The sequence below is a fragment of the Pinus tabuliformis genome, chromosome 5_1 (assembly GCF_031772625.1).
Source record: "Pinus tabuliformis cultivar Carrire ecotype Pingquan chromosome 5_1, CPIR1, whole genome shotgun sequence".
NCBI lineage: Eukaryota > Viridiplantae > Streptophyta > Pinopsida > Pinales > Pinaceae > Pinus > Pinus tabuliformis.
This window is the reverse complement of record NC_142305.1, coordinates 918,492,742-918,517,732: the sequence shown is the minus strand read 5'-3', so window position 1 is coordinate 918,517,732 and position 24,991 is coordinate 918,492,742. Positions and strand designations below refer to the sequence as shown.

General features: G+C 38.6%; 1 protein-coding gene across 1 annotated transcript in view; it reads right to left on the bottom strand.

Annotated features, from left to right (window-relative positions):
- LOC149167794 (PQ-loop repeat family protein / transmembrane family protein) overlaps positions 1-24,991 on the bottom strand; it is a 338,289-nt gene that overhangs the window by 267,674 nt on the left and 45,624 nt on the right. The window contains exons 3-4 of the mRNA XM_089431597.1: positions 24,112-24,201; positions 23,788-23,912 (exon numbers count right to left, since the gene is read on the bottom strand). Of these exons, the coding sequence (XP_089287723.1) occupies positions 23,788-23,912; positions 24,112-24,201 (215 nt within the window). The remainder of the gene's footprint in view (positions 1-23,787; positions 23,913-24,111; positions 24,202-24,991) is intronic.

Sequence of the window (24,991 nt, the reverse complement as noted above, 5' to 3'; positions counted from 1 at the left end):
ATAAACAAAGCATGAAACTCATGCTTAATAATAATTTTCCCTTTTCTTTCTTTTGACAAATACATTACATCATGACTCAAGTACAATTATGAAGACCTACACTAGTTACATTTCTCAACAGGAACCAGGGTGATGGCCATGATGAAGGGTTAGAGTTCGTGTTTTAGCTCTTGCCCACATGCTATATTAAATGTCCCAACCGTCTTTTGCATTTTATAATATTATTTTGTTGTGTTCCTTGCTTGTGGCCATGATATGCTTTTAATGTTCTTTTAGCTGCATCAACCTCTGGGGTGACATTTCTAGGCCCGACCTAGCTATGTGGACAAGGGAGGGGAGAATGTCAGTGACTTGTGGACCCAAGGAAGGAAAATGATGAAATAGGGCCTATAATGTGCGGAGGGGAGTGAGAAATGTGGAACGGAAAACGAGACCACACTACCAAAATCAAGGTTTCCCAAGTAGTGCCCTTCCTAAAACTATAGGTCAATAGGGGAGACCCCAGGGAACTAGGATTGAGGATTAACCCTCCATTTAAGGTGAGGGAACAAAACCACAGTCAAAGCCCTTCCTTCTTCCAAGTCACCCAATAATCCATACCCAAGATGCCAAGAAAAACAAACATAAGCAATCATTTGCACAATGAAAAACATACCTTTTGGGTTGGATTGCCCACCTTCTAACATATGCTCTTGACTGACGAGCGAGGAGACATATGATTGATGTAGGGAGCGGAGATCAAATGGCACAATGTATCGGTTGCATTGGTGGTTGTTAGGGGTTGTTGGCTACTGTTGATTTTGGGTAGCATCGGATGTGCTCTAGCTCCGAAATTTGGTGGAGGGGCTAGAACACATGAGATCTCCAGAACCCAGAAATCGTTTGGAGAAATTCCGCCCGGATGAGGAGTTATTAAAATAATTAATATTTTTAATGAGTTTCTAAGTCTAAACTTAGGAAAATAAAAATATTAATGTGTATTAATAAGAATATGGCTGAGAAGGTTCTAAGTGATGAAGATCAAGCTTGTTTTAATATTAGTCGTTGATTCATCAACAAAAAAAGTATAAGAGGAGGCTTGAGGGTCAGTTGGAGATACACCAAGAGATCAAAGAGTTCGATTTTTCTAGGGCGTGGTTTGCTGAGAAAGTCGAGCTAAGTGATCTCAGTTGCAGTGAGAGGGGCAGTTCAGCGGAGGGACTTCAGTCCAAGGTCGAGGACACATAGCAGAGAGGCAGAGCAGTAGCAGGAAAGACAACGCAGCTCCAGAGAGAGTGATGCAGAAGCTAGAAAGGCTGACGCAAAAGCAGGAGGGGCTGACACAGTTCCTTAGAGGCAGCATTGGGGTTTTTTGTGGGGCAGAGAGAGCAGCAATTCAGCATATTGACTTCTAAGCAAGCGAGGCTCACTGGGAGGGTGACGCAGCTCCTAGAGGAGGTGACACAGTGCCAGCGCAGAGCTTGGCGCAACCATCGCTGCCCATCACTGGGAACATCAGTTGTCATCTATGGGGCTTGATCATCCAGTTGCTGAATTGCCAAAATATCTGTCTCCTGATAGAGGTACTTCTGCCAGGTTTATTCTCTGTTGGGTAAGCCAAATTTGGAACCCTAGTTGTATTCAGAAATCTACTTAATAATACAAACCCTCTATATGTTGCACCAGTTTTCCCGAATTGGGTTTTTCTAGGGACATTTGTCCAAAAATAACGGTGTCCCTTGTGTATTTGTCTCATTCTATTTTCAGTTCATGATTTGTATGTATGTGTAGTCTGAAATAATGTTTTTCATCGTTGTTTAATAGTTAAATAACTTGTTGAATGTAAAGAACAAGTAGGAGATGATAAACCAATGATTACAGTAGGATTTCTAATGTGTAGATTCTGAAATTTTCACAACTACCAGCTGAAGAGATAACTAGGAGAAAATTTCTCCTATGGGGTCACCCACTTTTGGTGGGTAACAGGATCATCAGGGGCCCACACATCAAATTTGACTACTTCTTGATCCTGGTGAAAAAAGCGAGTCCAATGGGATCGTTTTCACTCAAATTTGAATGGGCACTTTTTCATCTGCTTTTGTGTTTTTTGTTTTTTGTTATTATGGCCCATTATATCATTTAACCAAAAGATGTACTTTTGTGTTTTTTTGCTTTTTGGGGCAACATTGCCATTTTCAGCATGTATATAATTAGTAAGTTTACATATTTGGTAGGTGCAGGTGTTGGTCGTGGTTCCTAGCTAGCAACTGAGGCATTGTCTAAGTTTCTTTTACATGGAAAAGTGAGGAGTTGAGTAGCATATTTGTCACTGGATTTTGTCTTTGAGCCAACACTTCGCATGGATCTAAATCATATCTCTATGTAAATTTTCTAGGATTATGACTTCAAAGTCATAAGTTGTGAAATAATTAAATAATTAATTTTTTATTTAATTATTTAATCACACGAAAAAGGAGTCAAATATTTTTAATGAGATAATGGGATCTTTTACTAAAGGTCCTCATGAGTAAAGCTAGAGGAAAAGAGAGAAATTTTCAATTCAATGAGGAGATGTGAAAAGCAGATTTTGTTGATGTTTCTACTCAAGAAGTGAATCAAAGAAAGTAAATTTGGTTGATGTTTCTACTCAATAAGTGAAGCAAAGAAAGCAGATTTTGTTGATGTTTGTTAATTTTAGGTATGTTCTATGCTTAGAGCATTTTACTTCAATTTTTCCATTTAGCTCAATATCAATTCTAGATTAGCAATCACATCAGCATGATAGTAAAGTGCAAATAGAACATAAACATAAACACCAGAAAACAAGCCAAAACAAGAGGACACAAGATGTGGCTCTAGCCAGGGACAAACCCCAATGTGGGGAAACCCTTGACCAAATCTTCTTATATTGTTCAATAGTTCCACGGAGAGAGAGAGAGATAGTACATATATATCAGAAGTCAACACTTTGACTTGACAAGATAGAAGATCAGACATCTGAGATCTTCAACATGAAGATGATACAATTGTTCTAATGACAAGGACTGTAGATCTGAACTCAAGTGAAGGCACACTTATCAGATCTCATTCTTCAACTAATTCTCCAAGGTGATTCCATCACCATGCTACATCCAACGCAATGTTGCATCCATCCATGCTACAACCACACTGCATCCATCGTGCATCCAACCATGCTGCATCCATCACTCTGACAATAGTTTTGTCAACCTCATGTTGCAGCAGCATCATACAACCCTCTAATAGTTTGAGATCTCAATAGTTTTATAATGCTAATGATTTGAGCCTTCAAATATCCATACAAAATTGACTATGATGTTATGGCATGCGGCCTAACACACAGTCTTCATGCAGCGTATTCATTGTACTTGTCCCTTTACACAGTGACCCAATCAGCCTACAAACAGCAGTCACAAGCACCTCCTTACTGCAAATTCTTCTTCTCTTTAAATCGACCTCAAGAACATTACTAACATGCCCAAACATTTATGTTTCCACCTACAACAATGTGACAATATTACAGATCCTCTGTTGTAATGTAATTACCCTTGTTGCGGTTTAGTTGTAGCATCTAAGGGTCCTTTCATACATAGATAAGGGCTCCTTCAATTAAGGCTTTCCTCCTTTATTTGTTGCAGCCAAGATGTCCTCCTTTAGGACTGGGACAAGGGCAACACTAGCCCTACTTTGACAGCGGAAGAGGGCACACCTGAATGCAGCTTAAATTCCTTGATTGGTAAAGGATAGAAACTCCTTGTTGGACTGCAGCTAGGGCAGATAGGAGCCTCATCAAATTGCGGATTAAGGTTCCTATATTAGGCTATGTATGAGTGCCTCTTGACTGCGTTTAGACTACGGATTAGATCCCTTCCTTGGACAGCATATAAATCTCTTCCTTGACTGCGTCTAGGGCACGCTAGAACACCAGCTCATGACAGCGTATAAACCCTCATTAACTGCGGCTTTGAGTAGCATATAGAAGGCCAAATCTTGCTGCGAAGATACTCTCCTTGACTACGTCCTAGATGTGTTTTATGACTCCTCCACGACAGCGTTTAGGTCACATAAGGATCTCTGCGTTTAGGGAAAATTGACAGTGTTAGAACTTCTCCTTGTTGCACTTATAGAAGCCTCCTCCATGACTGCATTGAGGTCTTTCTTTCATGACTGCTAGGGCAGCATTAGGGCTTCTTCATTAGGGCAGTGTTAGGGCTCCATTAGGGCAGCGTAGAGCCTAGGGCACTCCCTCTAGATCTCTCCTTCATCAAAACCCAAAACAGAAATGAAGAGAGGTCACAAGAGTGTGTGTGAAAATGACTTGAAGGCCACCTCTATTTATCGTAAAATGTTGAGGACAAGTGGGGGCAATTTGGTTGTTGGCCGACCTTGACGAATTGTCACATAACACAAATAAATTCATATCTCCATGAATACATGTCAGAATCAGATGATATTTAGATCAATCCTACACCTCTCGACGAGAGGAATCCAAGAAAAATATCACCTGCCATAAATAAGAAGACCCTCATGGAGTTTGGCCCTAGTTCCCAATTTTAACACTCTCTCTCAACTAGGGAGAACTCCATCTGCTAATACATCTACCAATCCGCACTATGTTAGCTATCAGTGCCCTGCATTGCTATGCTCTGCTCTGCTTTGTTGAACTATGAAGAAGAAGAAGTGATCGAGAATGTATCATACCATACTCTACTGGCCCGAAGTCAGTCCCATATAAAAGAGAGTGCCTCATACCACTGTTATTGACCCGAAGTGAGTTCCAATAAAGAGAGTGTATCATACCATTCTTACTGATCTGAAATCAATTCCAAATAAAGAGAGTGTATCATATCACTCTTACTGATCCGAAATCAGTTCCAAATAAAGAGAGTGTATCATACCACTCTTACTACTTTGGAATCAGTTCCAAAAGAGAGTGAGTTATATCACTCTTACTGACCCGAAGTCAGTACCAATTGATCCCAAATCAATATCATCCTAGCATAGGGAGTACGGTAGTAACACGATGCGTCCATCGGTACTACTATGGTCCCTATCCTCATTTGCCTGCTCATTGGCCAAATGAGAGGTACTTCCCATGAGTTCCAGACTGCATAGGTAGGATGTCTCAGCAGGAGAAGGATGAACCACTCATCCTGTCTACATGTCGCCACAGGGTATCCCAGGGGAAGGCTGAACCACTCACCCTATACACAACAAATCACGAGGGGAAGGCTGAACCACTCACCCTGTACACAACAAATCACTAGGGGAAGGCTGAACCACTCACCCTATGATTGTATCTCGGCAGGAGAAGGATGAACCACTCATCCTGCCTACATAGCAGACCACTAGGGGAAGGCTGAACCACTCACCCTATGGTTGCTCATCGCTCCAAGAAGTACCCCCAAGCCCCCTGGAGCTCCCAGAGCTCAATGTCCATATTATATTGGACCTTCAGGAGAGAGTCTCTCCACGACTCCTAGTCGTTCTCGGAAAGTCAAGAATTTGACCTTTCCCAGGGGCTTCATCTAAATATCGGCAACCTGCACATCAGTCCCAGAGTGATGGAGCCTTCTTGCTCCCCATTGTACCATATCCCAGATAAAATGGTACCTAATGTCTGTATGCTTGGAGCGATCATAGAACACGGGATTCCTCAATAATCCAATCCCCCTGTGGTTGTCACAGAAGATTACGATGGTACCCATCACGTGTCCAAATAGCTCACAAAAGAGCTTCCACAACCAGACAGCTTCACAGGAGGCCATACTTACAATTATGTATACAGCCTCATTGGTGCTCAAAACAACCGACTTTTGCTTACTTTTCATCCAGGATATCGAGGCAGAACCAGCACCCATAAGTGCTCTTGCGATCCTCCACACTGCCTGCCCTGTCAGATTAATCATGCAACTTCACATTTCCGGCAGTGTATCTCAATCCATGAGAGATTGTGCCCCAAAGATATCTCAAATGATTCTTGGCACCAATCCAGTGAAGCTCAATCATATATGAGTTCAACATGCTAACTGCAAAACATATATCCGGACAGGAGTTCACAAAGAACATCAATGCTAGTATGAGTTTATGAAACTCAGAGGCATTTCCCAAATCAAGTCCGACATCACTATCACATAACTTCTTAAAGTTAGGCTTCATCGAGGTAGTCACGAGCTTGCAGTTCACCATTCCAAATCCGGAATCCAACTCCCTCTTACTTTTGCAAATGAGAGGGTCTGCACCTGTCAAAAAGAGGTCGTCCTCATAAGGTACTAGTATGAGAGGTCTATCATCCACAACCTTAAAGCAAAGGTTTGGATCGGCTTCATTCCTAGTGAATCTCAGCTTCATCAGATAGCTATCAATCCTCTCATACCAAGCCCGGGGTGCTTGCTTCAAACTATAGAGAGTTTTCTTCAACCTGCATACATGAGATTCCCAATCATGAATCTCAAACCTCTCGGGTTGATCCACATTTGTGGTCTTGCTATTACATGAGGGGAATGGTCCCCTTGTACGTTTTCCTTCGGTACATCTCAGACATGTACCTCCAACCTCTTCTTGAATTCAGGCATCCCTGTCACCATCTGTCTCACATCGGGTGGGGCCCCAAAATGAAGATGGGTAGATCTTCGATGCCATAGAAGAGATGTGACACATGACATGGTCCGCATTGGACTTCCTGCAACTTGATACAAATTGCCAACCCTAAACCCAAGAGTAAAAGCATCTTGAAAATTCCTTTTTCAAACACGTACCTTTCCATCAACGAATGCCACCTTGAAACCTTTGACTTCCATTGCTGAAATTGACACCAAGTTCTTCTAGAGATCAGGTACATAAAGAAATTCTGTAAATGAATCATGCTACCCTCATTCAATTGAAGGGTAGCATTCCCTACATCCTTTCCGGGATAGGTGGCATTGTCTCCAAGAATAATCTTCGAGATTTTTTCCTTCTCTGTCATATCTAGAGAGCACTTCCTTGAATCCTTGAGGCATCACTATCAATTTTTCCAACGAGTCCGGTGGAGAGGGCTGACATAAGAGAATACTCAGAAACAATATTTGATTCTTCATACCTGGAGTTCCTTGCTTTCTTGAAGAGTCGGCCATTTCCTTGATGGCATGCATTCCTTTTTCCTTTGCCATTGTACCTGTCATTCCTTCGATTATTGAAGATGCCCCTGGAATGATTGTTATCATCATCAAGTGATGTGTCCCTTCTATTTGGACACTTCCTTGCATAATGGCCAAACTTATTGCAAGAAAGGCATCTGCCTTTCCTTCTATTCTTAGATCCAGACTTCCCATTGAAGTGACCTATAGGTAGGCCACCAGATGCTTCCATTGTGCCACTCTGATAATCTTCTTTGCTTCGACTTCACCCTTGATGAATTTGAAGTGGGATGAGGAACCCATTGAACCTTTTGTCCTTTCCAACTAACTTCGGTGATTGCTCTTTCACTCTTGCTTGGGCTTTGTCTTCACCTCAGCTCTAATACCATGTTAATTTTAGGTATGTTCTATGCTTAAAGCATTTTACTTCAATTTTTCCATTTAGCTCAATATCGATTCCAAATTAGCAATCCCATCAGCATGATAGCAAAGTGCAGATAGAACATAAACATAAACATCAGAAAACAAGCCAAGACAAGAGGACACAAGATGTGGCGCTAGCCAGGGACAAACCCCAATGTGGGGAACCCATGATCAAATCTTCCTATATTGTTCAAAAGTTCAGTATAGAGAGAGAGAGAGATAGTACATATATATCAAAAGTCAACACTTTGACTTGACAAGATAGAAGATCAGAGATCTGAAATATTCACCATGAAGATGATACAATTGTTCTGATGACAAGGACTGCAGATCTGAACTCAAGTGAAGGCACACTTATCAGATCTCATTCTTCAACTGATTCTCCAAGGTGATTCCATCACCATGTTGCATCCAACGCAATGCTGCATCCATCCATGCTGCAACCACACTGCATCCATCGTGCATACAACCATGTTGCATCCATCACTATGACAATAGTTTTGTCAACCTCATGTTGCAGCAGCATCATACAGCCCTCTAATAGTTTGAGATCTCAGCAGTTTTATAATGCTAATGATTTGAGCCTTCAAATATCCATACGAAATTGACTGTGATGTTATGGCCTGCGGCCTAACACACAGTCTTCAGGCAGCGTATTCATTGTGCTTGTCCCTTCACACAGTGACCCAGTCAGCCTACAAACAGCAGTCACAAGCACCTCCTTACTGCAGATTCTTCTTCTCTTTAAATCGACCTCAGGAACAATACTAACATGCCCAAACAGTTATGCTGCCACCTACAGCAATGTGACAATATCACAGATCCTCTACTGTAATGTAATTACCCTTGCTGCAGTTTAGTTGTAGCATCTAAGGGTCCTTTCATACATAGATAAGGGCTCCTTCAATTAAGGCTTTCCTCCTTTATTTGTTGCAGCCAAGATGTCCTCCTTTAGGACTGGGACAAGGGCAGCACTAGCCCTACTTTGACAGTGGAAGAGGGCACACCTGAATGCAGCTTAAACTCCTTGATTGGTAAAGGATGGAACCTCCTTATTGGACTGTGGCTAGGGCAGATAGGAGCCTCATCAAACTGCGGATTAGGGCTCCTAGATTAGGCTGCATATGAGTGCCTCTTGACTGTGTTTAGACTGCGGATTAGATCCCTTCCTTGGACAGCATATAAATCTCTTCCTTGACTGCGTCTAGGGCACGCTAGAACACCAGCTCATGACAGCGTATAAACCCTCATTGACTGCGGCTTTGAGTAGCATATAGAAGGCCAGATCTTGTTGCGAAGATACTCTCCTTGACTGCGTCCTAGATGTCTTCTATGACTCCTCCAGGACAGCATTTAGGTCACATAAGGATCTCTGCATTTAGGGCAAATTGACCATGTTAGAATTTCTCCTTGCTGCACTTATAGAAGCCTCCTCCATGACTGCATTGAGGTCTTTCTTTCATGACTGCTAGGGCAGAATTAGGGCTTCATTAGGGTAGCGTAGAGCCTAGGGCACTCCCTCTAGATCTCTCCTTCATCAAAACCCAAAACAGAAATGAAGAGAGATCACAAGAGTGTGTGTGAAAATGACTTGAAGGCCACCTCTATTTATAGTAAAACGTTGAGGATAGGTGGGGGCAATTTGGTTGATGGCCGACCTTGACGAATTGTCACATAACACAAATAAATTCATATCTCCATGAATACATGTCGGAATCGGATTATCTTTAGATCAATCCTACAACTCTCGACGAGAGGAATCCAAGAAAAATATTGTAGTGGCCGTACTAAATATATGTAGTGGTCGTACTAAATAAAGAGCCATTACTGAACTGTGAAACTATAAAGATGGTGAATCTGTGAAACTGTAAAGATGGTGAAACTGTAAAAATTTACCGAACTGTTTGAAATAGTATTAATTGATTTGATGAAGTACTTACCTGGTCTGCTACTGCTGTTGCGATGAGGACGCTGCAGAACTTCTCCAGAGTTCTCGTTACCGAATGACCAAAACCACCCTGCCAAATCGAGTATACCTAGATACTCGATCCAGTATGCTTCTCAACCGATGCATACCGTTCCCCCGTGCCCAGAAACTTCAAAACAAGCAAGGCTCAATAGTTCCGAATCAATAGTTCCGAATCATAACCAGTATGTGTAAATTTCCTCTCCTTCCTCCTCCAACAGCACCCGAATCAGTTTCTTTCCCACTCACAGCAAATACCCTCTCAAGGCAAAGAACACGGACCTCCTCTTTCTGCCTTCGGCCTCTCCTTATGTACCCTTTATTAGCGGTGGTTGCTCCCTCCACCTATGAGCCCACCGCTTCCCTTCTCAATGACACCTCTCAACATGCAGAGTCGTATCTTATCTTCAGGATATTTTAACATGTGCCATTTCACTTTGATTAAAATTTTTATATGTTTAATTAAAAGTCCTAAGTCCTATGTTTAATTATTTGTCCTATGCTTTATTTTGATTTAATTTATCCTTTTAATAATTCATTCACATACTTTATTAAAATTTCTCAAATAGATAATTATATAACCTGATTTTTAAGAATTTACATAATTCTTTACATTTATTTTCTTTATAACCCTTTTACTTTATACTTTTAAACTTAATATCATTGGTAATCGCTCATTAATCATGAGGCATTAAGTAATATGTGCTGATGGGTGAATGCGACTTTTCTATATGAAGGGGTGTCAGGATATTTAATATTTTAGGTAACTTAGAATATAGTTAATAGTGCAGTGCATGCGATACATGCATATGTAGCTATCATATGCATGCATCGTATGCATGCTAATATTCTCGTGCTCTCTATATTAATGATGGGTCATTACATACACCCCTCCTTCAGAAAACTTCGTCCCGAAGTTAGAGTTCAATACTTATAATAGTGATTAGTACATTCTTGTTCGGATTGAGTATTGAGATTAAATTTTTACTTAATGTGAGAACACTATAAAATTGGTGTTTTGAATACTTTTAGGTTTATAACTTAATGATCATGTTTTACTTCATCAGGCCCCCCCCCAGGCTATCACTACATCATCCTATCCTTCCTAATCTCTTCCGCTCCCATCCTATCCGTCCTCTACTGGAGTATGTCATGGTGTCAGTTATACTGACCTTACCATTCATAAACTCCAAGGGTGACAGTGTTGGCTATACCGACCTGATCCCTAGTAGGCATCTGGCAGTCATCATCACACGTCTAGGGGAGCGTGACTCGCACAGTCCTCCCATGACTCCAGGGTTCGGAGGATAAACGGTGGGCAACACCTCCACCCCTCCCAGTAGAATCAGGGTTAATACCCTATCATGGAATCTCTTTGAGCCTTAATTGTTCTGAAGTTTCTGTCATCACGTGGTCATTTTAGTAACGGATTTGATCTGCAATCATAAACACTTGTCCATGCATTTATAACATGTGCATTAATATTTTCAAAAACACATAGCTTATGTATATTTCATACATGTCATTTAAAGTATAACATACCTTGCCATAATCTATTCATGTCATTAGCTTTCATATTACAAGATAATCATTCTTTTGTGTATTGTTTGTGCATAAAACTTATGACTTTAAATTGCTAACTGACACTTGATATTTGATTTTACGAGCACATATCGTTATGTTTCAAACATTCATCGATCTGTATGTGTTTGCTCCAGTAACAACTAGCTGGGTTATTGTCTTACTTGGTAACAAAATGCATCATATAGTCATTAGTAAAGACAAATCTCAATTCCTTCTTTTTACAATAATGTTATTTGGTGTATTCTTTTATATATAAACTGTTTGAAATACCTAGCTCAAAGTATGGTATGCAACACATTTTGGGAACATATTTTGTACTCAACATTTCCTTTAACAATAATACACCGAACACTGCTCTATGTCAAAAAAAAAATTAATGCCAGTCCACTGTGCTCTACAACATCAAGAACCCTAGAAAAATAATAACCTGACTCCTGCGATTTAAGCACAATTCCTATTCTCAATTTTGTATAATTTACATCTCTGGACTTGGTATAAATAATTGGATCACAGTGCAAGTAGATTAGAATGTTATTTGGTTCGAGAATATCATCAGCAGCACCTATGATTGTACTTGTTCATGACTTTACTTCAGATAAGATAGACATTTTTGAGGTAGGTCTGCTAACCAGATAGAAAACTTCATGCTTTGGCACACTCCTATGAAGGCATATGTCAACTCTGGACAAGTTACACAACACCATATTTCGCAATTTTGTAATTGGGGAGCTGATTCTACTTTCTTTCAAACAAAGCCACTTTTGACAAAGGCAGATCAAGAAATACGAAATTGGTGATTTTGCTTCATCTATCATAACATTAGATATATCTGGTATTTTTTCCAAACCCCATCCATATTCCAGTAGCCTTAACAGGGTTAAATGACTGGCCTTTGAAATTGTTTAAGGACTCAAACAGTTTAAAACAAAATAGGAACCAATATGGTTTTGTAACAAAGATTACCTTTATCAGCCTTTGTTTCCATTTTCGTTTCAAGCAATGCCATGATACACAATCTACAGCTTACAGATAACAACCGATGTGAAAAAAAAGATCACTGCATCCTTCACACAAACTCAGAAATTTGTCAGAATTTAAGAGAATATACAGGAGGGAATTCTACATCTTTTACTGTGGTATAGTGATAATAATATGGCTAAATTATGTATAACAGCTGGGGTAATTTTGAGTAAGGAAGATATTATATGTGACTCTTTAGAGACCTCATTGAACGTTATTTTTCCACAGTATATATATATTTTCTGAGGTAAAAACTATTACGAAAATATCTACAGAAGTTTTCATACAAACTTGAAGAAAGGTCTCATAGAATAATTTATACAAACTCAAATATATCTCCTATGTCGAGAAGTCAAAGAGAAATATCTACGCTGTTGACAGGTACAGAGGAGTGAGTCCCCTAGTAATTATAAAGGAGGATGACTAAACATTAAAATGAATATCTAGAAGATTGTAAGAATATAAACATCATTACCCATTGTTTGTTATAGGAGCATAAATAATAATAAAAACGAATCCATCCAAGCAAAGTATACAAATACAAAAGAATAACATCAAAATATTCAAGAAAGTACTTATCTCTAGAGAATATGTCAACTCCTTTTGTTCAACTCTTCAAGGAGTTAATCTCGTCCATATTATCATCATCAGGAAGTCCATATCCTCAAGGAATTCACAGCATCAAGGAGTCCATATCATATCATCAAGGAATTCACAGCTTCAAGTAGCATCTGCTTTAAATCTATGTCTTTTTGAATAATTTTAAGTATATCATACAATGTCGCAAATATCATGTAGGTGCTTACATCACCCAGGGACTGTAAGGACTTAGGGAACTCGTAAAAATATCAGGGAAATGAAAATGTTGACAAACTTAAATCAAATTAAAATATTCCCCTTTTTTTTTTTTTTTTTTTAAGCTAAAAATAATGAAGTTACATTCACCCTAAATGTTTTCAAAATGATCCAAACTAAAATAGGTAAAGAACATGTCTAATTTTCAAGGACATTTCCGCTTGATAGAAGATGAATCTAATTTTCAACAGATTTTTAGATAAAAGCTAAGTGGCATAACCATATATTTAAAAGCAAAAGGGTTCCAGGTATAAGCAATTCACAGAGGTAACTGCAGAATTCCGGTAGAAATCAAAACCACAATTATCCCAAGGAACCGGAAGGGACAGAGTAATAGTCACCCTATCAATTTAGAGATACACACTAAGGTAGCTGATAGACCCAAACATTTAGAAGACCAGAGAAAGGCTAGATTAGACTATAAACAACAACAGATAATGGTTCAAAACCATGAGGAGCATACCATCTCACTAAATAGTTATCCAATGCAATCCAGATCTTATATAATTTATATAAAGATGTCTGTAAGCTTCAAACTAAAATGCTTTCAGAGGAATTTGCTTTTTGACAAAAAATAAAATAAAATAAAAGAGCTTGCTATGGTACTCTAAAGTCTAAACCATTTAGGGGATAAGTATCCTTGAAATAAATGTTTCATGGAAGTCAAATAGTCAGAATATTTGCTGCCTTAAATATACCGATGACACTTTCAAACTGATGTGAAGCAAGTCTAGAATTTATAGGAAGAGGACATTATCTTTTCACACACAACTACGAGTAAGCACATTAAATCTCCGAACGGTAGAAAAGATCTTTAATAGCATTTCCTTATGTTAAAGTTCTAGCCTTGTAGCAGTATCTACAAAATCTGGATTTGCTTCATGGTATTTGTTTTCCATATATCTCTGTTATGTGTTTTAACATTATATATCTCACATTCAAATGTATTGTATCTAAATTTTTTTTTTAAGAAAGTTGTTGTATCTGAATATGAAACTATATCAGGCTCCATATCTGTATGATGTATCCTGGTAACTTACCTATAACAGTTTGACTATAGGAATGCAAACAATAATAATAGTGACAGTAAGATGAGAAATCTTCCTAGACAAACACGAAAGGCACAAAAGTTGAGCCTAGAAGCCCATCAAAGGCTAGATGAGCATTTCTTATCAATGAATTGGGCAATGTAATACAAGATAATTCTATAATAGGTTTGGTTATGGTAGCAAATAATCTTAATATTTTGGTTAAATCATATAGAAAATAAAATGAGCATGCAAGCAATTTACGGCTAAAAGTTTTAGTTATGGTTAATTATAGCCTTTTAACCACAGTTCTCTTTTGTCAAATTTTTCACCAGGGACAAATGTGGCAAAACATGGTCAAATTTAACCAGATTCAATCAAGATCGATAAAATTAATTGCATCAATCAGTGATTGTTGTCGATAACAGTTGGAAATAGTCAGTAAGGCTAAGTAGTGAGAAATATAACAAGTATAGTACACCAAAGGTGTGGTGTCAGTGATTATTAAACTACAAATAGTAATGTTGCTTTAGCAGAAATTATCATTATACAACTGTAACTATTCATTATGCAATACAGAGTAATAATCTTTGACGATGGAAAACTTTGTTAATGATTTTGTAAATTTAGTGTTTCAAGCCATATGCCAGGATAAATACAACTTCAAATATCAAGAAATTTATCAATCCTCAAAAGCTAAAACAAACTTTTCAATATCTATTTGAAGTGAGACTCCACTACAACACTGTGACAAGCAAATGGAAACTTTTAAATAAAAAGTGCCTCTCCTCAAATCTAAAGCAAATTCACTCATTTACAAAGTTGAAAAGATAGTGATGAAAACCCAGTAAGGAACTAAAGAAACACAAATTCGACTTTGTAAAATTCATAAACAATTTGAAAGATTTAAAGTTAAAAGTGCAACTATGACAATGACTGGCATTCTATTCTTAATGATGATGAAGAAAAACAAGTTTGTTAAATTAAGGTCCAAAGACCAACAAAACATCTCTCAATAAACCACCAAAAGTAAACCATAACAATTGAGAAATACAAGAGATTGTTCTACAAAGTTCATGTTGAACAAGGAAATAGATATTGTCTCTTCTGTGTGAAATGCAACCCAAATAACGAAAAAGAGAACAATGTGCAATTCTTTCTAGCTCTATCATGTAAATTAACATGCTGCACAAACTAAATCACTAACTCCATTTAATTTATCAGAATGCTCGGACGGAAAGCAATTTCCTGATAAAAAAAAAGCACAAGTTTGAATACTGTACTAACCTTTGCCAAACTTTAGTTGATAAAATGAACCCAGGAGCAAACAGAGGATCTTCAACTGCCCGTGAAGAAAAGAGAGATCAGGTTGCCAACGAAGATATGGTTGTATCTGAATCACCTTAGCAAATGCATTCTGGATAATTCACTTTAACCAGACACTGCAATTCAGGTTACGCTATGGATGCCAAGTCTCAGAAAACAACCTCGATGCCATTTACCCTGCTAAATCTCTCTATTGTTTCATCCTTCAAGCCATCCTCAGTGACAGAATCCCTTTCAAGAATTTCATTAGGGAAGTTACTAATAGCCTGAAACTTGCCATCTTTACAAAGTCCCTTAACCAATGCACTGTGAGTACATACGTCTGGTAGAATACCTTTATCCACCATCTTATTGTGTAGTCTTAGAGCCTCCTGCAAATTATCTCGCTGTGGGCACAAGACTCGAACTCTTCTATTCAGGGCATTCCTAAAGCAGAACTGATGTTTTGTGCTCAGTTTGAAAAATGACATATTATTCCGCTCTGTGCGAAGTATATAAGGACGAGTTGCAATATTATCCGACCGCGCCCAACGAATACGCCAAACAAAACGATTGTCTACAGCTAACACTCGTCCAACCACAAATGTGAAACAATTCCGTGAGGATTTCCCACATTCGATGAAACCTTAAACCGTTTCTGTGCAAAATCCAGATCACACCATATGCTCCTCGTCCAATAGGAAATAGGGGAGGGACATATTTTGCGGTAACTTCAAACATGTTGCCATAAATATTATGCTGCACAAACCGGCCTCCATGAGTAAGAACGTCGGGAATACTGTCGTTCCCATAAGCATTGGGATCTAAAGCTGGTTGGGCTGTCTGGGCCATTACCGGATCGTTAGATTAAACTGCAACAGCAGCCGCCTCCGCTTCACACCACAAACCAGACTTTTATCTGCCGGAGTTCAAAATTGACCGATCTTTAACAGAAAATTTTATAAGCGTTCCAAGCAAAAGCTTAGCTTGATGATTCGTATCAAATTTTCTCGCTAATGAACTATTTCCAAGCCAATTCCATATCCTCACAACTTCGGTTAATTTGCCGATATAAATAGTCCCAGCAGGAACACTTTCTTGTTGCAGCCTCCTCGATTGGAAGACTCCACCACTGAATTCACCGATGTTTGAGTAGTTTTCTTAAATGCGTTGAAACTGGACTTCTTTCAGCAGTTTTAGCCAAAATTCGTGCAAGAACGAAGACCGCAAGAGCCTTCAAGGTCACACGAGATAATTCCACAATTCTGTAGCAAAACCATGTCCCACAGAATTTCTCACAAAGAACACCGTTAAGGTCAACTCACTGAGCCTCAAAACAAATCCTTCGAATTTCAGTAAATTTTGAAAATTTTCAGCAAATTCAACCAAGTTATTCCCGATGCATACCCGGAAAGCTGTTAGGCTTCAGCTAAGAAAGTTAAATGTGCAGAACTGCGGAATCCTTTTGGAGCATGATCATTTCTTCAAGAAAAACCATTAAAGATCTCTGAAGACCATATTTTTCCACAGAATTTCTCACATAAAGCACCGTAAAGATCGATTCACCGAGCCTCAAAACAAAGCCATCAAAGTTTAGTAAATTTTCAATTTTCAATCACCTGAAAGCAAGTTATCCCCATGCATAGCCACAAAACTTTAAGGCTTGACCTAAGAAGCTCAACGTGCGGGATTACCGAATCCTTCCGCAGTATTTCCGTTTCTTCAATTTGCCAAAATGACCGCGTTTTCAATCTTTTCTGAACTTTCAAGGCTCTGATAGTGATCGAAAGCGAAATTTAAGCTATTTCCTGAGAATTTGAACCTGAATTTTATATTTCTCGGATTTTCCTCGCTACTTCTTTCTTTTGTACAGCCAAAAGTCAAGACAATACACGTCCCTCCACGGAGGTGGCTTGGATCAACGGTGAAGCTTCCATTCACCTCGAACTGTATCTATCGATCATGGTGATTGCGACCCGTCCGGTAGAATCGGCCGTGTTTGTCTCTGTGAAGCCCGCGGCGAGACTGTTGGGATCTGAGGCGTAGGAAGCGAATGATGTTCCTTTCACTTGCCATGAGGGTAAGCCGGAAACGACTGCGCATAAACCGGCTATGTCGGTTGATGGGATTCTAACTATTGACTCCATCAATTGACATTGATTCAAAGATCTTCAACGGCATTCCAACACGAACCATAACCCTTGCCAGAAACCCTTGATATTCGCCAATATGTTATTGAAAATTGTTACGTATGCTGAGAATCGAAACAATCATCCGGCAAATGGATATTACTTTCACGGAACTATTCTCGGGACAATAAACCACGGCTCTCGGGATCGAAATTCACTGTATTTACAGAAGATGACTATTTGTGCAGTGAATCGAAGCAACCACAAAATTGCGTAGGGCCTCTGAGGTCGCAGGGTTTGAACGAACGCTCTGATACCATATGTAGTGGCCGTACTAAATAAAGAGCCATTACTGAACTGTGAAACTATAAAGATGGTGAATCTGTGAAACTGTAAAGATGGTGAAACTGTAAAAATTTACCGAACTGTTTGAAATAGTATTAATTGATTTGATGAAGTACTTACCTGGTCTGCTACTGCTGTTGCGATGAGGACGCTGCAGAACTTCTCCAGAGCTCTCGTTACCGAATGACCAAAACCACCCAGCCAAATCGAGTATACCTAGATACTCGATCCAGTATGCTTCTCAACCGATGCATACCGTTCCCCCGTGCCCAGAAACTTCAAAACAAGCAAGGCTCAATAGTTCCGAATCATAACCAGTATGTGTAAATTTCCTCTCCTTCCTCCTCCAACAGCACCCGAATCAGTTTCTTTCCCACTCACAGCAAATACCCTCTCAAGGCAAAGAACACGGACCTCCTCTTTCTCCTTCGACCTCTCCTTATGTACCCTTTATTAGCGGTGGTTGCTCCCTCAACCTATGAGCCCACCGCTTCCCTTCTCAATGACACCTCTCAACATGCAGAGTCGTATCTTATCTTCAGGATATTTTAACATGTGCCATTTCACTTTGATTAAAATTTTTATATGTTTAATTAAAAGTCCTAAGTCCTATGTTTAATTATTTGTCCTATGCTTTATTTTGATTTAATTTATCCTTTTAATAATTCATTCACATACTTTATTAAAATTTCTCAAATAGATAATTATATAACCTGATTTTTAAGAATTTACATAATTCTTTACATTTATTTTCTTTATAACCCTTTTACTTTATACTTTTAAACTTAATATCATTGGTAATCGCTCATTAATCATGAGGCATTAAGTAATATGTGCTGATGGGTGAATGCGACTTTTCTATATGAAGGGGGTGTCAGGATATTTAATATTTTAGGTAACTTAGAATATAGTTAATAGTGCAGTGCATGCGATACATGCATATGTAGCTATCATATGCATGCATCGTATGCATGCTAATATTCTCGTGCTCTCTATATTAATGATGGGTCATTACAAATATTAGCTGCCATAAATAAGAAGATGTCATGGAGTTTGGCCCTAATTGCCAATTTTAAAAATGTTTCTACTCATGAAGTGGAGCAAAGAAAGCAGATTTTGTGTTTTTTCCAAAATAATTGAAAGTTGAAAAGGAAGAAAAGTTGGATGTACTTACAAAGCTTTTAGTCTTTCCAACTTTTCCTTGCTTTGAGCCATTGGATCAACTATTTTAAAGGAGAAAACGTGTCTTCCTTATATGCATATTGGAGCACCAGTACAAGGGTTGGACAATTTTTCTTAGATGCTTTGGTAGCAACAGAGATCTCAATTTTCTATGTTCTAGTCTCTTAGACCACTACCTCCACCGCAAATGAAGGAACTCATGGCAGCCTGTCACTTATGGTGCAACCAACTTCTTGAGTAATTTGTGATTTTGTTCAATTATGTTTCATTCTAACTCTTTGAATATATTGGAGGCCATTGAATGAATTTTTATGCAATGCGATGGTATATTGAAGTGCACTTGTTTTGAACTATTTGGCTTGAGGTGCAGATTCATTTCTTGCATCACTTTCAATTTCATTGCTACTATTACTTTCAGAAATCTAATTTCAACCATTGCGAATTTCATTTTAAAGAATCACTTCACTTTCGATTGCTTATTTGCAAGTCAAAAAGTAAAGCTTTGCTGTATGCTAATCAAATTGAAGTTTTATGCAGGAATATTAACTCAAAAATAGCATACATCATCTAGGGACACCCCCCCAAGACTAGAAAATACCAGTCTGAATGGAGAAACTTTCAACCGTGACAGAGTTGATTGTCTAAAAGTATCATGCAGGTTTTTCAATAGAGATTTGTGTGATAACATTGATGAAACAGTTCAGAACCATCGAACTGATTTACTTGCAAAACAAAAGCAAAACAAATGGGAAAGCCTAGTTGTTCACTTCCAGGTAGCGTATTAGCTCATCAATGAATGAGAACATTAGTTTTAGGATAAATCTACTAATTATCAAAATGAAATTAGATTTAAAAAACAAATCAATACTCAATGACAATAGCAAGAAGAATAATATTAACAATAGCCACTCCACAATTGTACAAGACAAAGTTTGCAAAATGAATGAGATCTTTTTTATTAGATAGCACTTGTCTCAAGCGAACAACAACAATTTACAAATGACGAGAACCTAGCCTTTATAGAAAATATTATAATGACTAGTTAATGGCTGGTTTGACTATGCCTCGATAGAATATTTACTAATCATCCACAAGTTGACTGTTGGAGACTTAGTAGATTAATTCATAAAATATTACGATATAATTTTTAATTCACCCACTAGTGAATCAACTTGGACAAATCTCCACAATCTAGGCCATGATTCCCTTTTCCCATGGTCCACTGCTCCACCAATTGGTTCTTCGGATCTCCAATGGTTAGTTAGACCTTCTAACAATTATTTTTGAGTTGACTTTTCCCTTTAATAATTCAACTTAGCCACATGGAAGTTCAATCTCCAACGTCCTTGAGCGTTTTGACAATTTTAGCACCTCAGTATGTTGAAATTGTCCTAGATCTGAATTGGGTATCTCTCATTCATATATTACCCAACATTGCCATGTCATACCCTACTGGAGATCTAACGCCCTGAGGAATTTGGAGAAACCGAGACATGGGTTTTGTTTCTCTCATTCTATAGACCAATTTTGACATAATATACGTCAAATTTTGTCAAGTTTTTCCCCTAATAGGCCTCCTGGAAACCTATCCTGCCACATCATCACACCCAAGTGGATGATCTCTCACGCCATTGAGGATTTGAAAAAATTGAAATGTGGGTTTTCTTCCTCTCATTGAGTAGACCACTTTTGACATCATGCATGTCACAAACAACTCAACGTTATCACTGAAAATCCCACTGAAGATTTTATTGTACTATTGACCAAGTTTGGTTGCGCTATAACTAGTCACCAAATGCTCAAATCAGGAAGATTCCATGTGGCATGGAATCATCTCATCATGCTCTATAATATGAGACTAAGTTGGCTTTTTGACCATGTTAATTTTTTATGGATATGGTACAATCGGATAGGTGTTTGAGTCTCTAAGGTGTCAAAGAGGCTAAGGAACACAAGGAGTCCAAAACCAAGAAAAGATTTCGAGAGAAAACACTTAGAAACCCCTCAATTAAATTAATTGATCAATAATTACAAAGTTCCTAAGTCTAACTTAGGAAAATTGATTAATTAATGGGTATTAATTAAGGAAATCAATTTTGCTCTAGAGACTTCTAGAAAAGTCACTTGACGAAGTCTAAGATGATTTGAGCCACCGATCATGATTAAATCTTGGTCGTTGATGTTCCAGTGAGAGATTATAAGAGCAAGTCAAAAGGACTTGGAGAACGCGGAGTTTATAGCAAGAGAGCAAGGCAGATTGAATTCCCCAGTTCATTTTAGTGAGGGCACAGTTCGAGCCAAGAAAAGAGCATCAGTGAGAGGGAGCAACCGAGAATTGGGAGAAAAGATCCAGAAGAGATTTTTCTCAGTTTTTCAATGTCCAAGAGACAAGAAAAGAGGAGGTTGAATTGTCTACAGAAGAGGCTGATTGGTGCAGTGCGAGTTAGCTAGTCTAGTAGTGTGAGTTGCTGGAAGAGGTTTGATTCAGTTGTTGCAGGCTGAATCAGTGTCCGGTAGGCAAAGAGAATTCATTCCAAAGGCAAAGGGAGGCTAGACGGCCCAGTTGGAGGTAGACCATGGGTTGTGCGAGTCACTCAGAGATTGCAATGCGCATTTCAGGCAGTTGTGCGAGTTGTCATTATGGGGTGTGAGCAAGCCAAAGGAGGCCGAGTTGATTTGCAAAGGAGATCTTGGATTTCCAAATTATTTTGCCAGTTGATTGTCGAAGGTTTGCTAGTTGGGCAACCAGTTGTAATTATTTTCTCAAATTGTTGCATAATAAAATAAACCCTCATCTGTTGCACCGGTTTTCCCTTCGGGGTTTTTTCGGGGACTATCGTCCAAAAATAACGATGTTATTTTATTGTGTGCATGCATCTATTTCTCAATTCCTATTTTATTTCCACAACATATTTTTTATTGGTGAAGAATTGCAATGTGGTTTATTCGATATTTGTCGTAATAATAATTAGAGAAGACAAATAAACTGTTAAGTTAGGAGAATAATACTCAATTGCTACAGTTCAAGGATTTTTCACAGGCCACCTGAACCATTTTGCATTGGGAAGTGTGAACTACCTCAGGAAAGGTGAAAGTTGTCACAAGAGACTGTTATGTTGTGAGCGTTGTCATGAGTAATATTACACCAAGGCCAAGGTCACCTGCAAACTCTATAGATACTAACCATGTGGAATGACATAGGTGCACCTTGACGCACGTTGGACTAACCCATACATCGGGGATCACCCCTACAAGATGTATCATGTAGGGTCCCATAAACCATAAGTCTTCATGAGAAGCCTCCGAAGGTCATCCAATCCAATCAAGGGACGAGATTGCCTAGATGAAGCTTTCAAGGGATAGGACATGGTTGGACAAATTACAATAGATACAGACTCAAACTGACAAGACACAAGTCTAGGAGACCTAACACAGGGCCTCCCATGATTTTTATATGACTTTGACTTGTGACCTTGGGCTTACAATGGTGGTGAATGATGCACTGAAAAAGTCTATGTGCCCTCACTGACAGAGGGGTAACACCGCCCTTGGCTAAGATTCCCATAGCCTAAAGAGTGGAGCAAATCACTTAAGTGACAGCAAGTGATTGGCTTGATAGTACTCTTATGCTCTCCCAAAGTAAGGTTAGGACTTTCTAGGGAGAGATTGAGAGATAACACACCCCACATCACATGAAGCACCCCAAAGCAAGGTGTAAAGTTTAAAACACTTTCAAAGTAACCCCAAAAGCCAACAATGACAACAACAAAATAAGTTCCAAGCAAAGCTTATGCAAGACATGATGTCCTTGCCTCAATAGGTGATGACTAATCAGAAACAACAACACCAACCAATTCCCATCACCATTCACATCCCCCAATAGCATTCAAGTTGGACATCAAACTTTCCATTCTCCACTTTGATGGCTCCTAACAGCAATAAGTTGGATGCATGGATCCACAATCTTGAATCCTATTTCTAGGCTCAAACCAATGTGACTAGGCATGATAAGATTACAGGCATAGATGTTCACATGGAGCAACAAGCTCTCACAGGACGTTAGACTTAGACCTTGTTGTTGGCACCCTCAAAACGAACCCTTTCACCCAATGGGATGATTTCAATGACATTATTTGCAAACGATTATATCCCCTCAACTATAGGGATGCCCAGCCTGCATGAGGTGTTTGGCATTAGATCTATCTTTTTGATGGTCAAATTAAAGTTCCCTATGCATATAATGCACCTCTATCAATAAATGGATACCATCTTGTCTACTCTCTAAAAGCTAATGCTTTGTGCCTTGTAGGGTTTTTCTCCTCTACTATAGCTAGACCCTACAACTATCTTTCCATTTTTTGTTAGCTTTTAGTGTCTGAGTATTCTAGATGCTTCCCTAGTATATTGACAAACTGGTACTCTCTAGTCTCATTGACCTTTTGCTTGATCATTTTTTGACATTAAAAAACATTATCTTATCTTATCCTTCTGCGGACTAAATGGATTTTATTATTGCGATCATGTGCAAACATGGTCTCAATGTCCTTTTGAATCAGAAACTTGCGAAACGTATACTCAACAACATACACACCCGTGCTCATACAAGTGCATTCATGCATCTTCATGTGTGTGGGTCATGCAACCAAGGAAGCATATGTATGAACTTGTGCATCCACATTAAGGAAAAAGAATAATATGACTCCAGAAAGATCTTATAGGTTAATTCTATTGGAAACATTCTATAAAATACCACAAATGAACACATCAAATAAGATAATATTGCATATTTGCATCCATGAATTTCTAGAAAAATATCAAGATACAAAACAACTTACTTGAAACTAGTCACAAGCCAAAGCCATGAACCATTAGGCCAAGCTAAGATTAAACAGACTGCAGCATAACCCCATACTGTGATAGTGATCCCAGTGCATACCCTTGAAACTTTTTGTGTTCCTCTCTGCAAAAGTAAGACAAATAGTTATTTTCTTTATATGTAACATGTAAGTAGTAATCTGTGATACTTTATAGTCTATGCCCATTCATATTTGATAGACAGTGATTTCCTTCCTACTAGCATTTGCTCCCCAATTCAAGAAAACTTGTATGTAAGGTCAGAGCAGATACATTCATGTGTTAGAGAGATCAGAACCACTTACTTCATAGATGAAGACTTGAAATATGGAAAAGGCTGTAAGAAGCACTGCGTGTATTGAGAAAGCAACATCATTTGCAGCTACAGGAATCATCTGCAAGAATAATGATAGGAAAAATTGTATTGTTGTAATCAAAAGGAGGCTTTTATTGAGATAACCATGCAAAATCTCAATACCTTCTCCATATGGAAATACGATCCAAAAATCTCTGAAATTTTGTTATAGTCCATTGTCAAAAAGACCACTCATACAGTTTCAACAAATTAATCCTGAACAATCCTAAGAAATAACAATCTGATCAAAGGAGCTATCGGGCAAGGCATCTTTGGAATAATGCACAATGATACTGGCATTTTAAATATATGGCTAGGTGGAAAGGCAACCAATATTTGTGGAGCTATAGCTCCATTAATGCACTGGGGCAGTATATGCCACCCCTTGGATTTTGTACTTGGTTAAATCCAATGGCTGGCATATACTGCCCCAGTGCATTAATGGAGCCATAGCTCTACAAATATTGATTGCCATGCGGGACTAACTGCTCTTTGATTGACATCAATTATATGCATGCATAGCCAGCTATTCTTCACATGAAGTGGAAATGAGACAGTGACATTTCAAGAAAAATGAAAGATGTCATGATACATTCTCTCTGTTCCTTGTTTCCTAGATCCAAAAAAACAATTCTTACCAAAAAAAACCTCCACAAGAAGAAGTTATTCCCATATTTTTTCAAGATATGAGAGGCAGACTTGTATTTACACAGTGGACATATGGTGCTACTCTGTTGTCTTACATGGTGACTTTATTTGAAAGGTGACAAAATCATAGATATTCACATTCTAGACACCTACAGTGTAATGTCCCTTTTTCCGGACATTGG